The sequence below is a fragment of the Spermophilus citellus genome, assembly GCF_964194105.1.
Source record: "Spermophilus citellus genome assembly, chromosome: 2".
Classification (NCBI taxonomy): Eukaryota; Metazoa; Chordata; class Mammalia; order Rodentia; family Sciuridae; genus Spermophilus; species Spermophilus citellus.
The window spans coordinates 251,743,490-251,757,503 of record NC_138183.1 but is presented as its reverse complement, the minus strand read 5'-3'; the positions used below and the strand labels follow the sequence as shown (position 1 = coordinate 251,757,503).

The 14,014-nt window shown below is 36.3% G+C and overlaps 1 protein-coding gene across 1 annotated transcript in view; it reads right to left on the bottom strand.

The window, feature by feature from the left end:
* TOP6BL (TOP6B like initiator of meiotic double strand breaks) overlaps positions 1–14,014 on the bottom strand; it is an 86,928-nt gene that overhangs the window by 42,404 nt on the left and 30,510 nt on the right. The window contains exon 4 of the mRNA XM_081282286.1: positions 1,588–1,697. Within this exon, the coding sequence (XP_081138412.1) occupies positions 1,588–1,697 (110 nt within the window). The remainder of the gene's footprint in view (positions 1–1,587; positions 1,698–14,014) is intronic.

Sequence of the window (14,014 nt, the reverse complement as noted above, 5' to 3'; positions counted from 1 at the left end):
GATTATACTTGTATATATATATATCCACCTTATCAAATTGTCAGGAGGCTTAATTATCGTTCCTTGTTCAGACTGCTAAAAAAATATAACCTCATTTTCTAAAATTGCTTTTCATGGTTCACTGGAATCACCTTTTTATTGCTACTTGACATTAGTAGTTTCAGAGCTGACTAACCATTAATTGTTCTACATGGTTTACCTTTCCTTCTCCTAAAGAAGATAAGGCATAGCCAGGGGTTTCTGTGGTTCTGATGTTGTACCCATTCCTTTCACAAGGGGCCAAATCATTATTCAAATGTGGAAAAAGGCTTCTCAAGTGTTTCCTTGGAGAATGTTTGAATAATTTTAATTCTTTACATCTCTACCAAATCCAAGAAAAGAAAGACATAGAGCCAGAAAATTATTAAAGAGAATGAAGAACTTAATTGTCACTTTCATAAACCTGGAATACAAATAAATCAATAAAGAGATATCTAAACCAACTGAATAAAAAGATATACAAATAGGATATGCACTGGAAATTCATTTTTATTTTCTTTATCAGGAGATTCAAATTCAAATAAGAGTTTATTTCAATGGTTCCCAAACTGCATCTGAGATTTTAAAAAATAATTCAAAAACCTAGGCCACACCTCTATGAACCAAATTGTGCCACTCAAAATTCATATGTGGAAGCCCTAACTCCCAGAATCACTCTACTTGTAGGTGGGGGACTTAAGAAAATAATATAAGGTATTAAAGTGTTTCTTCTTATAGGGACACCAGAGATCTCTCTCTTTCTCCATGCAGATGCTGAGGAAAGGCCATGTAAAAATATATAGCAACAAGGCAGCAATTTGTTTTCTGGTGAGAGGTCTCACCAGAAAGTAACACTAATGGCACCATTTATTTTTAGACATAGTCTTATTGTATTGTCATATTGTCTAGACTGGTCTTGTACTCTTGCATTTAATCCTCCTGCCTTAGCCTCCAGAGTGCTGGGATTACAGGCAAAAACTACTCTTCCCAGATGCTAAAAAAATATAACCTCATTTTCTAAAATTGCTTTTCATGGTTCACCAGAGATCTCATGGCACCTTGATCTTGTTCTTCTAGGCTCGAGAACTGTGAGAAATTAAATCTCTATTGTTTAAGCAACCTAGTCTGTGGCATTTTGTTATAGCAGCTCAGGCAGACTAATGCAACTCTCCAGATCAATTAAATCACAACCTTCTGGATTAGGATACAGACATTAGTATTTGGAAGTGCCCAGATAATTTAATATCTGCACAGGAAAGTTTGAGAACCAATATCTCTTATTTTACTTTAAACCTGGACCTCTGATGGACCTAGGCTTTTTCCTATTATTAGATTTGTAGAAAAATAAGAATCAGCCAGGTGCAGTGACACACATCTACAATCCAGAGACTTGGGAGGCTGAGATAAGAGGATTCTAAGCAATTTAGTGAGACTTTGTCTCAAAAATAAAAAATAAAAAAGACTGAGAACATAGCTCAGTGGTACACTAGGTTAAATCTCCAGTACCAAAAAAATAAGAAGGAAAAAAATTAAATCACCAGTAGTTTATAAAACTAGGACATAGCTTGCCTCAAAAATCATCTGGAAGGATGTTGCTCCTGATGTGTCCAGAGAATAGCTACCTTCCCCTGAAGTCGAAGTCAGCTTTGCAGAGAATCCAGGCAGTATAGATTGTAGTTCTGTGTGAGAAGAAATGGCAACAGAGTAGATCAATCAGTTTGGATAAGGACCAGAGCCTCTGGAATTGTTTATTAAATCATTGAGCCAAGAAGGCTTTTCCTTGATGAAAAGATTACCTGAGAAATTTAAAATATGACTGAAATGGCTATGCATCATCAAAATTGTTTGAACATTTAGAATTACTTTCTGGGGTTAAGACATTTAATATCATGTTTTCAACTTTTCACATTTGCTAAATCAACTTGATTCTTCAATTAATTTCTACAAAGTCATGTTCATTGCCAGCAATCTTCAGTACTGATAGTTCTAGTTGATATTATTGTTTTTCATAGATCAATTCATTACCTAATTAACACAAATCCAGAGAGGTGAACTAATTTAGAACTGAAAGCAGAAAAAATTCAAGAATGTCTCAGGCATGCTTTTTTTCTTTTTTTTTTTTTTTTTTTTGGTATCAAGGATTAAACTCAGGGGCACTCAACCACTGAGCCACATCCCCAGCCCTATTTTGTATTTTATTTAGAGGTAGGGTCTTACTGAGTTGCTTAGCACCTCGCTATTGCTGAGGCTGGCTTTGAACCAGTGATTCTCCTGCCTCAGCCTCCCAAACTGCTGGGATTACAGGCGTGCAACACCACACCCAGCTCAGGAATGCATCTAATATAGTATGTTTATAAAGGAGGTCATCTTTAACAAACTCAAACTCTTGCCCATTTTTTAAATAACTTAAACTCAAACTCTTGCCCATTTTTTAAATAACTTTTATTTATTTATTTTTATGTGATGCTAAGGATCAACCCCCCTGCCTCATACATGCTAGGCAAGTGCTCTACCATTGAGCTACAACCCCAGCCCCAAAATCTTGCCCATTTAATTTGTAAATTAACCACTTGGCACATTCATATATGTTGATTCAGAACTTTGTATAAAGTATTGGTGAGCTATGGGTCATCCACACAAACATCAAAGTATACACCACACATTCCCTGGCACTCATATTACAAGTTAACAATCAAACCTGTATTTTGTAAAATGTTATCCTTTATTTACCCTCCATATTAATACAATATGGAGAACAAAAGAAATATAAAGATAAAATATCAGTGTTGCAAATTTTACCTTGTAAATGAGGTTGACGATGTTGACATACCAAAACATCAACTTTAAAAACCAAGTAAAAATAAAATATATCCTAAAATAATAGAACAAGTATCTCCTAAGGCATTCATTCATACTTATATCTAATAGTGTTTTATTTAACCTTTTCAAAGAAGTATGGACATTCCCAAGATCAAGTTCTAGCTATCAGTTTTAATGGTAGTATTTTTCTTGCCATTAGCTTGGTTTTCAAACCTAATTTAGTCACAAAGCCCTAGATGATAATATGGTAGCAAGGTTATGCTACACTGAAGTTTAATAAGCTTGGCGAAGAACCAGGATGCTTTACCACTGATTGACTTCCTGACCTCAGGCAACCTCTTTATTCTGATTCAATTACATTTCTGAGAAATAAAGAAAAACTGTTCCTGAATCTTCCTTCTCTTTGAATAAGCCCATACAGAAATGTGGGGGATGTGGGTACAGGTGAAAAGGCTTATAAATGACTTTTTTAGAAATATTTTTTTATTTTTAAATTTTTAATATATTTCTAAGTTGCTGACCTTTATTTATTAATATGTGGTGCTGAGAATCAAACCCAGTGCCTCACACATGCTAGACAAGCGATCTACCACTGAGCCACCACCCCAGCTAGAAATCTTAATAACAATTGTGTGTGTGTGTGTAGTGCTAGGGCTTGAACCCAGGGTCCTGTGCATGCTAGGCAAGCATTCATGCAACTGAGCTATATCCCCAAGCCCCTCTTAATAACAATTTAAAATAAATTATATAGTTATTTTGGAGAAGAGCAATTTCAACTGTCTGACTCCACACACCAAAAAACAAGCAAGCAAGCAAGAAAACAAACAAAAGATAGATGGATTGGCTAGAGTTAAATATAAAAAGGTAAATACTAGCTAATGAAAGACTTCTGTTTTAAGATAAATTGAGCACATGTTGAAATCTTATCTTCCCAAACATATAAAATGATGGGGGAAAATGGTGGGGGGCGGTAATGTGGATTTAACCCAGGGCCTTATGCATGCTAGGCAACCTTTGAGCTATACCCCAGGCCTAGAACACATATTTTTAAATTAATAAAGACAGTTATGGGAAGGAAAAAAAAAAAGAAAAGGGAAATCTTATAGTCAAGAAATGGAGAGGTATTTTTCTTCCCCTGTCTTCAAAATGAACAACAAAAAGTGAGCAAGTGAGAGAATCCATCATGGTAAACAAAGTCTAAAGATATACTATATTTGGGGCCTGCACTGGGGGATAAATGGAGCTAATATTGCAATACTCAAAATTTTAAGACTAACAGCCACCCAGATAACATAGGAGGTCTAAGCAAGGGACCAAAATGTGAATGAAAGCCAGAGATATATTGCCTGCCAAGGGACACTGGCAGCAGCATCACTGATTTAGAAAAAGGGTCTTAGAACTATGATATATAAGCGCCTACAGGATTCAGAACTATACTGTCCACCGAGACGCAGGAGCTTTGTATCTTGCCACCCAAATACAGTTTAATCCAAGATATATACAATGCAAGGCTAGGCTCATCAACCCTGAGAACCTCCCACTGTAGCTATCAATACAGAATGTACTCAAGTTAAATAGATCATAGCCATTTATCCCTAAACTAAAAATTACCAAGCTATGGAGATCAATACCATGAAAACTATAACATATACCAAACAGCATTTATACCCAAGGAAACTGAGTTAATAAAATAATCTGGGACTTTAAGTATCTATATTCTAAACCTTTGAAGAGAAAATAAGTCATGAAATACAACTAAAAGCCATGGGAAAAATCTTATTAGAAATCTTGGAAATTGAAGATAATGGCTTGAAATTAAAACCTAATGAATAGTTAAACTGGATAAGAGTAAATTTAAAAGAAAAATTAGTAAATGAATGTTCATTACAGCATTATTCATAATTGCCAAAATTGGAAATAACTCAAATGTCCACCACATGATAAATGGTTTAACAGTAGACTATTTCAGCCATAAAAATAAATGAAGTATAGGGCTGGGGTTGTGGCTCAGTAGTAGAGCGCTCACCTGGTACATGCGGGGCACTGGGTTTGATCCTCAGCACCACATAAAAATAAATAAAGGTATTGTGTCCACCTACAACTAAAAATATATATATTTTAAAAATAAATGAAGTATTCACTATAATATCAGTGAAACTTAGTTAAAGCAGTCAGACACAAAAGGCCACATGATTCCATAATGTTCAAAATAAGTCAATCGATGTATATAAAAAGTAGATCATATTTGCCAAAGAATAAGGGATGAGGGTAAGTGGAATGATTGCTTCTGGGCATAGGGTTTCTTTTTAAGTGATGCAAATACACTGGAATTAGATGGCAATGATAATTACACAGTCTTATGAATACACTAAAAACCTGTGAACACATTAAAATGGCGTGTTATGATGTATTATATCAATTAAATGGAAAAAAGGTAAAAGACATGAAAAATAGGTCAGAAGAAATAATTATGACTGATAATTTTCATAAAACAAATACAGATGTAAGTATTAGTTGAAAAAATTAACCAGGTATGCCAGGCACGGTGGCGCATATCTGTAATCTCAGTGGCTCAGGAGGCTGAGGCAGGAGGATTTCGAGTTCACAGCCAGCCTCAGCAACTTAAGAGACCCTGAGCAACTTAGCAAGACCCTATCTCTAGATTAAATTTAAAAAGCTGGGGATGGGCTGGGGATGTGGCTCAAGCCGTAGCGCGCTCGCCTGGCATGCATGCAACCCGGGTTCGAGCCTCAGCACCACATACAAATAAAGATGTTATGTCCGCCGAAAACTAAAAAAATAAATAAATATTAAAATTCTCTCTCTCTCTCTCTCTCTCTCTCTCAAAGAGCTGGGGATGTGGCTCAGTGGTTAAGTGCCCCTGGGTTCAATCCTTGGTACCAATAAATAATAATTTCTGTGATGGTGGTAATGTTGAAATCTAGTTATATTTTGTTTTGTTTTGTTTCAAGAGACTCAGCAAATCAATTAACTAGTTGGTTTTTAACATAGCCTTATTTAATAATGTTTGTAAATAATATGATAGTAAATAAAGCAGTAATACTAATGTATTTCTAAAAATGAGGATAATTAAGACAAAAGATGAAAAGCCCTTTTGGTTGGCTCTGTGGCTTGATGTCATTAGTTACACTGGCTAATTATTTCTGTATTATAAAACAGCTGACATCCTTTTAAAAAGGAAACAGAAAGCAGGACATTTTAATGAGGATCAGCAATCTTTCAGAAAATCTTCATTCAGGGCCTTAAAAAGCAGAGGGATTAGTGACCCTGGCTGCATATTCATAAAGCTCACCAGTCCAGAAGCCAGTCAGCAAAGGCATGGTTACTCAGGTCTTCAACAAAGGACATAGATTGAGAACGGAGGGAGAAAAACTTAATCATCTGCAGACTGCAGACGCTGCTGCCCAGCCCAGAGGTCTCTTCTCTCCGGAGGGCCTCTGTTACCTCCTAAGTGAATCCAACAGCCACCTCTGAGGTTGCTGCTGCTGAACCAGAAATCTCCTGTCAATCAACCGCCGCCATTGCTGCCTCAGTTTCTGATGCTGCCAGGTTGCAGTTGCCTGGAAGTCTTCTTTCTAGGTGTTGCTGCCACAGAAGAAACCAATGCCCTGGATGTAACTGAAGCTGACAATGATGCTGACCTCTGGAGATCGCCTGGTGACCTATCCCCCCAGATGCAGTTGCAGCTGCCATTGCAGCTGCTGCTACTGCTGACCTACTACTGCCTGTTGCTAACAACCACTGCCACTACCGCTGCTACCACAGCCTAGAGGATTGCGGGGGAAGACTCCAGGTTTGGCTGCTGTGGCTGCACCCATTTGGGGACACCAGCCAGGGCCTGGGGCCTGGGTGCCAGCAGGTTTACCACCACAAGAGCCTCTGTCTGGGGACTCCAGTTGGGACCTGCAGGTCCAGTGGGGGGGTGTCTGAGGGTTTGGAAGAGCCTGAGGTCTTCCTGCTGAGAGTGCTGGTGGCCCTTGTCTTGCTGCTACATCTTGGGATTGCTCCTTTGCATGAGTGTATCCCTGGTGGTCTCTTTACAAATAGGAGATCTTAGGACTGTAGCATAGGCCATCCTGAGGTATCTGAAGCCCAGATTGGTAGGATACAGACTGGGTTTGGAAGGGCTGATCTGGGTTTGGTGATTCCGAGACGTCAGAGACAGGGCTGAGAAACTGTTGAACACTGACAGTTCGACTTTCCAGCAAGATTTAATTTATTTTTTGATTCACTAATCTCTCTACCATATTTGGAACAGGATGTTTTTTATGCATCAGTGTGTGGAGGACAATGATATATGAATGCTGTTTTGCATTTTTGTTGTATTCTTATGTCTTTAATTTTTTTCTCTTTGTTCGTGTTCTTCCTCTCTCTTGTCTATTTACTCGGATTTTTTCCCCCAACTTTTCTCCAATAGTCAGTCTCTGTTGGCTCCTCTTCCACTTTTCCTGTGAATTTTTACATCTAGCTTCCCTCTTTCTCCCTTGCAAATATTGCATACTACACTACCTCTGTTCTCTCTTGCACTATCTGAAATTATAAATAGTTTTAACAAATGTTCTGTTTGTACCGTAGACAGTTATTGAACTCATCATTTTGGTTTAATGCGAGAAAGCAATAGACGCCTTAGTGGGAGCTATTAGGTTTAAGGCTATATATTGTGTACATTGGGTGCTGTTGATATTGGTCTCACCAATAAAGGTGAAGCACAGGAAACCTTCAAGGACACTACAGGTCTACAGGGTAGAATTTATCCTACTTTAGATCCATAATTTTAGATGGGAAAACAAACTAACAACATGAAAAAACAAAGGAATAAAACACCCCAAACAAACCAAAATGCTTCAACAACAGAAGTCACTGATAACCAAATTTAAGAGTTATTGTAATAGATGAAGGAGCAGAGACACAAACCAAAGGAATGCACAATCTTTTCAATGATATAATAGAAAATTTCCCAAACCTAAAGAATGGAATGGAAAGTCAAATACAAGAAGCTTACAGGACCCCAAATGTACAAAATTACAGCAGACCCACACCAAGAAACATTATAATGAGACTAACAGAGAATAAAGATAAAATCTTAAAGGCTGTGAGAGAAAAAAAATCAAATTATGTATAGGGGGAAACCAATTTCGATATCAACTGATTTCTCAGCCCAGATTCTCAAAGCTAGGAGGTCCTGGAATAATATATTTGAAGCTCTGAAAGAAAACAGATGCCAACCAAGAATTTTATATCCAGAAAAATTAAGTTTCAGATTTGAAGATTAAATTAAAACATTCCATGATAAACAAAAATTAAAAGAATTCACAACTAGAAAGCCTACAAAACAGAGCATTTTCAACAAAATATTCCATGAAGATGAAGTGAAAAAAAAAGTGAAAACCAGCAAAGGGAGGATATACACTAAAGGAACATTCAACCAAATGAGAAACTAAGACAAATCAAAAACCAGAAATAAATCAAAATGGCAGGGAATACAAATCATATCTCAACAATAACCTTGAATGTTAACAGCCTAAATTCATCAATCAAAAGATATACACTGGCAGATTGGATTAAAAAGCAAGAACCAACAGTATGCTGTCTTCCAGAGAATCACCTCATGGGCAAAGACATCCACAGGCTAAAGGTGAAAGGATGGGAAAAAACTTATCACTCATATGGACTGTGTAAATAAGCAGGGGTCCATTCTCATTTCAGATAAAGTAGACTTCAAACCAAAGTTAATCAGAAGAGACAAAGAAGGACATTTCATTCTTCTTAAGGAAAGTATATATAAGCAGGACTAATAATTATAAATACTTATGCGGGCTGGGGTTGTGGCTCAGCGGTAGAGCACTCACCTCGCACATGCGAGACCCTGGGTTCGATCCTCAGAACGCCCCCCCCCCCAAAAAAAAAACAAGTGAAAAAAAGGTGTTGTGTCCAATTACAACTAAAAAATAAATATTAAATTTTTTTAAAAAAAATAAATACTTATGCCCCAAACAATAGAGCATCTAGGTACATCAAACAAACCCTTCTCAATTTCAAGAGTCAAATAGACTACAATAAAATAATACTGGGTGACTTTAACACACCTCTCTCACTACTGAACAGATCTTCCAAACAGAAACTAAATAAGGTGACTTTAACACACCTCTCTCACTACTGAACAGATCTTCCAAACAGAAACTAAATAAGAAAACTATAGAACTAAATAATACAATCAATAATTTAGACTTAACAGAAATAGAATATTTCATTCATCAATGAGCAAATATACTTTCTTCTCAGCAGCACATGGCTCCTTCTCTAAAATAGACCATATCTTATGCCACAAAGCAACTCTTAGTGAAAATATAACAAAAAAAAACAGAGATAATATCCTGCATTCTATCAGACCACAATGGAATAAAATTAGAAATCAACGATAAAATAAAAAATAAAAGCTACTGTAACAAATGGAGATTAAATAATTCACAATTGAATGATGAATGGATAGTAGAAGAAATCAGGATGAAGTAAAAAAATTTCTTAGAGGTAAATAAGAACACTGATACAACATATCAAAATCTCTGGGACACTATGAAGGCAATACTAATAGGAAAGTTTATTGCATGGAGTGAATAAAGAGTCAACAAATAAATGACCTAACACTATATCTATATAACCCTAGAAAAAGAAATTAACACCAAAAGCAGTTGAAGTCAGGAAATAATTAAATCAGAGCTGAAATTAATGAAATTGAAACAAAAGAAACAATTGAAAAAACTGACAAAACAAAAAGTTGGTTCTTTGAAAAAATAAATAAAATAGATAAACCCCTGGCCATGCTAACAAAGAGAAAAAGAGGGAAAACTCAAATTACTAAAACACAAAATGAAGAAGGAAATATCACAATGAACATGTCTGAAATACAGAAAAATAATTAGAAACTATTTTGAAAATTTAAACTCTAATAAAATAGAAAACATCAAAGACATCGATAAATTTCTAGAGACATATGACCTACCCAAACTGAATGAGGAGATCAGACATGCTTTAAACAGATCAATTTCAAGTAATGAAATAGAAAACGCCATCAAAAGCCTACCAACCAAGAAAAGCTCAGGACCAGAGAGATTCTCAGCCAAGTTCTACAAGACTTTCAAAGAAGAATTAACACCAATACTTCTCAAAATATTCCATGAAATAGAAAAGGCAGGAACACTTCCAAACTAATTCAATGAGGCTTATATCACCAAAACCAGACAAAGACACATCAAGGAAAGAAAAACTTCAGACCAATATCTCTGATGAACATAGATGTAAAAATTCTCAATAAAATACTGGCAAATTGGGCTGGGGTTGTGGCTTAGCGGTGGAGTACTCGCCTAGCATGTGTGAAGTCCTGGGTTTGATCCTCAGCACCACATAAAAATAAATTAAAAAAAAGGTATTGTGTCCAATGACAACTAAAAAAATTTTTTTTTTTAAATTCTGGAAAATTTTATCAAAAACATATTCAGTAGATAGCACACCATGATCATGTGGGACTCATCCCAGGGATGCACGGTTGGTTCAACATATGGAAATCAATAAACATAATTCATCATATTAATAGACTTAAAAACAAGAATCAGGGGCTGGGGTTATAGCTCAGCAGCAGAGCACTTGCCTTGCACATGTGAGGCACTGAGTTCAATCCTCAGCACAACATAAAAGTAAATAAAGATACTGTGTCCATATTTTAAAAATCTTTAAAAAACAAGAATCATATGATCATCTCAACAGATGCAGAAAAAGCATTTGACAAAATATAGCACACCTTCATGTTCTAAACACTAGAAAAACTAGGGATAGTAGGAACATACTTCAACATTGTAAAAGCCTATGCTAAACCCAAGGTCAGCATCATAATTGTTGGGAGTCTCCCGGGCTCCAAAGACTAACTTCCCCATCCCCTGAGAAGAGCTGTCCAATGGTGAGCCCTGCTGGCTCACAAGATCCTTACCCACCAATCAGACTAACCCTCCTGACTCACATGATCCTTACCCTCCAATCAGACTAGCCCTGCTGACTCACATGATCTTTACCCACCAATCAGAAAGTACCCCATGCCAACTGTCAAACCCTTCAACCATTAAACTGTCATAACTGTCAAACCACCCCCGGCTCTATAAATATGCAGATCTGTTCTTCAATAAACGGGCATTTTCTCCGACAACGAGCCTTGTTCGTTCTTTCAATTCTAAATGGAGAAAAATTGAAAGCATTCCCTCTAAAAACTGGAACAAGACAAGGATGTCCTCTTTCACCACTTCTATTCAACATCATCCTTGAAACTCTAGCCAGATCAATTATACAAAAGAAAGAAACTAAAGGGATACAAATAGGTAAAGAAGAACTCAAATTATCACTATTTGCTGATGACATGATTCTATATCTAGAAGATCCAAAAAATTCTATTAGAAAACTTCTAGAACCAATAAATGAATTCAGCAAAGCAGGAGGATATATAAAATCAACACCCATAAATCAAATGCATTCCTATACATTTAAATCCACTGAAAAGAGAAATTAGGAAAACTACTCCATTCACAATAGCCTCAAAAAAAAAAAAAAAAAAACCTGGGAATCAATCTAATAAAAGAGGTGAAAGACCTCTACAATGAAAGCCTCAGAACACTAAAGAAAGGAATTGAACGGGGCTGGGGATGTGGCTCAAGCGGTAGCGCGCTCGCCTGGCATGCGTGCGACCCGGGTTCGATCCTCAGCACCACATACCAACAAAGATGTTGTGTCCGCCGAGAACTAAAAAATAAATATTAAAAAAAAAAATTCTTTCTCTCTCTTCTCTCTCTCCTCTCTCACTCTCTCTTTAAAAAAAAAAAAAGAAAGGAATTGAAGAAAACCTCTTATGTTCCTGGATAGGCAGAATTAATATTGTCAAAATGGCCATACTACCAAAAGCATTATACAGATTAAATATAATTCCTATTAAAATCCCAATGACACTCTTCATAGAAATAGAAAAAAAATCATGAAATTTATTTGGAAAAATAAGAGACCCAGAATAGCTAAAGCAATCCTTAGCTAGAAAAATGAAGCAGGAAGTATCACAATACCAGACCTTAAACTATACTACAGAGCTATAGTAACAAACAGCATGGTATTGGCACCAAATAGACTTGTAGACCAATGGCACAGAATAGAGGACACAGAGACAAACCCACATAAGTACAATTATCTCAAACTAGGCAAGGGTGCCAAAAATATTCACTGGAGAAAAGATAGCCTATTCAACAAATGGTGTGGGCAAAACTGGAAATCTATATGTAGCAAAATGAAATTAAACCTCTATCTCTCACCCTACACAAAAATCAACTGAAAGTGTATCAAAGACTTAGGCACTAGAACAGAGACCCTGTGCCTAACAGAAGAAAAAATAGGCCCCAAAATTCACCATGTCAGCCTAGGATCTGACTTCCTTAATAAGACTCCTAAAGAAATAAGCCAATCCCACAAAACTGAAGACCAAATGTTTTCTCTAATATGCAGATGCTATTTCGCAAGAAGTAAAATCAAGAATCAATAAATGGGATGGATTCAAATTTAAAAGCTTCTTCTCACAAAGAAAACAATTAATAACATGAGGAGAGAGCCTACAGATTGGGAGAAAACCTTACCAGGTGCACCTCCAATAAAGCATTAATCTCTAGGATATATAAAGAACTCAAAAAAATTAACACTGAAAAAACAAATAACCTAATCAAAAAATGGGCTAAGGAAGTGAACAGACACTTCACAGAAATACAATTGATCAACAAATATATGAAAAAGTGTTCAACATCTCTAGCAATTAGAGAACTGCAAATCAAAACAACTCTAAGATTTCATCTCACTCCTGTCAGAATGGCAATCATCAAGGCGGGCTGGGGTTGTGGGTCAGTGGTAGAGCGCTCGCCTGGCACACACAAGGCCCTGGGTTCAATCCTCAGCACCACATAAAAATAAATAAACAAAATAAAGTTATTGTGTCCAACTACAACTAAAAAATAAATATAAAAAAAAAAAAGAATACAGATGGGCTGAGGTTGTAGCTCTGTGGTAAAGCACCTGCCTTGCATACCTGAGGCCCTGGGTTCAATCCTCAGCATCACATAAAAAATAAATAAATAAAAATAAATATATTGGGTCCATCTACAATATATATATATATATATATATATATATATATATATATATATATATATGAATAGGTAACAATAAATACAATAAATGTTGGTGGGGGGCTGGGGATGTGGCTCAAGCAGTAGCGCGCTCGCCTGGCATGCGTGCGGCCCAGGTTCAATCCTCAGCACCACATACAGACAAAGATGTTGTGTCCGCCAATAACTAAAAAATAAATATTAAAATTCTCTCTCTCTCACTCTCACTCTCTCTTTAAAAAAAAAAAAGTTGGTGGGGATGTGAAAAAGGTACACTCACACATCGATGGTGGGACTGCAAATTGGTGCGACCACTATGGAAAGTAGTATGGCAATTCCTCAGAAAATTGGGAATGGAACCATCATTTAATCCAGCTATCTCACTCTTTGGTTTATACCCAAAGGACTTAAAAATCAGCATACTATAGTGATGCAGCCACATCAATGTTTATAGGAGCTCAATTCACAATAGCTAGACTATGACACCAACCTAGGTGTCCTTCAATAGATGAATGGACAAAGAAAATGTGGAATATTACCCAGCTTTAAAGAAGAGTAAAATTATGGCATTTGCCAGTAAATGGTTGGAGTTTGGGGAGAATATTGTGCTAAGCGAAATAAGCCAATCCCACAAAACCAAAGGCCAAATGTTTTCTCTAATATGCAAATGCTAATTCACAATAAGTGGGGGCACTAGGGAAGAATAGTGTTACCTTAGATTAGGTAGAGGGAAGTGAAGGGAGGGGAGGGAAGAGGATGTGGGGATAGGAAAGATAGTAGAATGAAACAGACATTATTACTGTATGTATATATGTGATTACATGATCAATATGATCCTGCAATATGTACACTCAGAAAAGTAAGAAAGTATATGTATATATAATATCTATATAATTTATAATAAAATATATATAATTATATATCCCATCTATATATATCAAAGTGCATAAATGAATTTTACTTTCATGTATAACTAA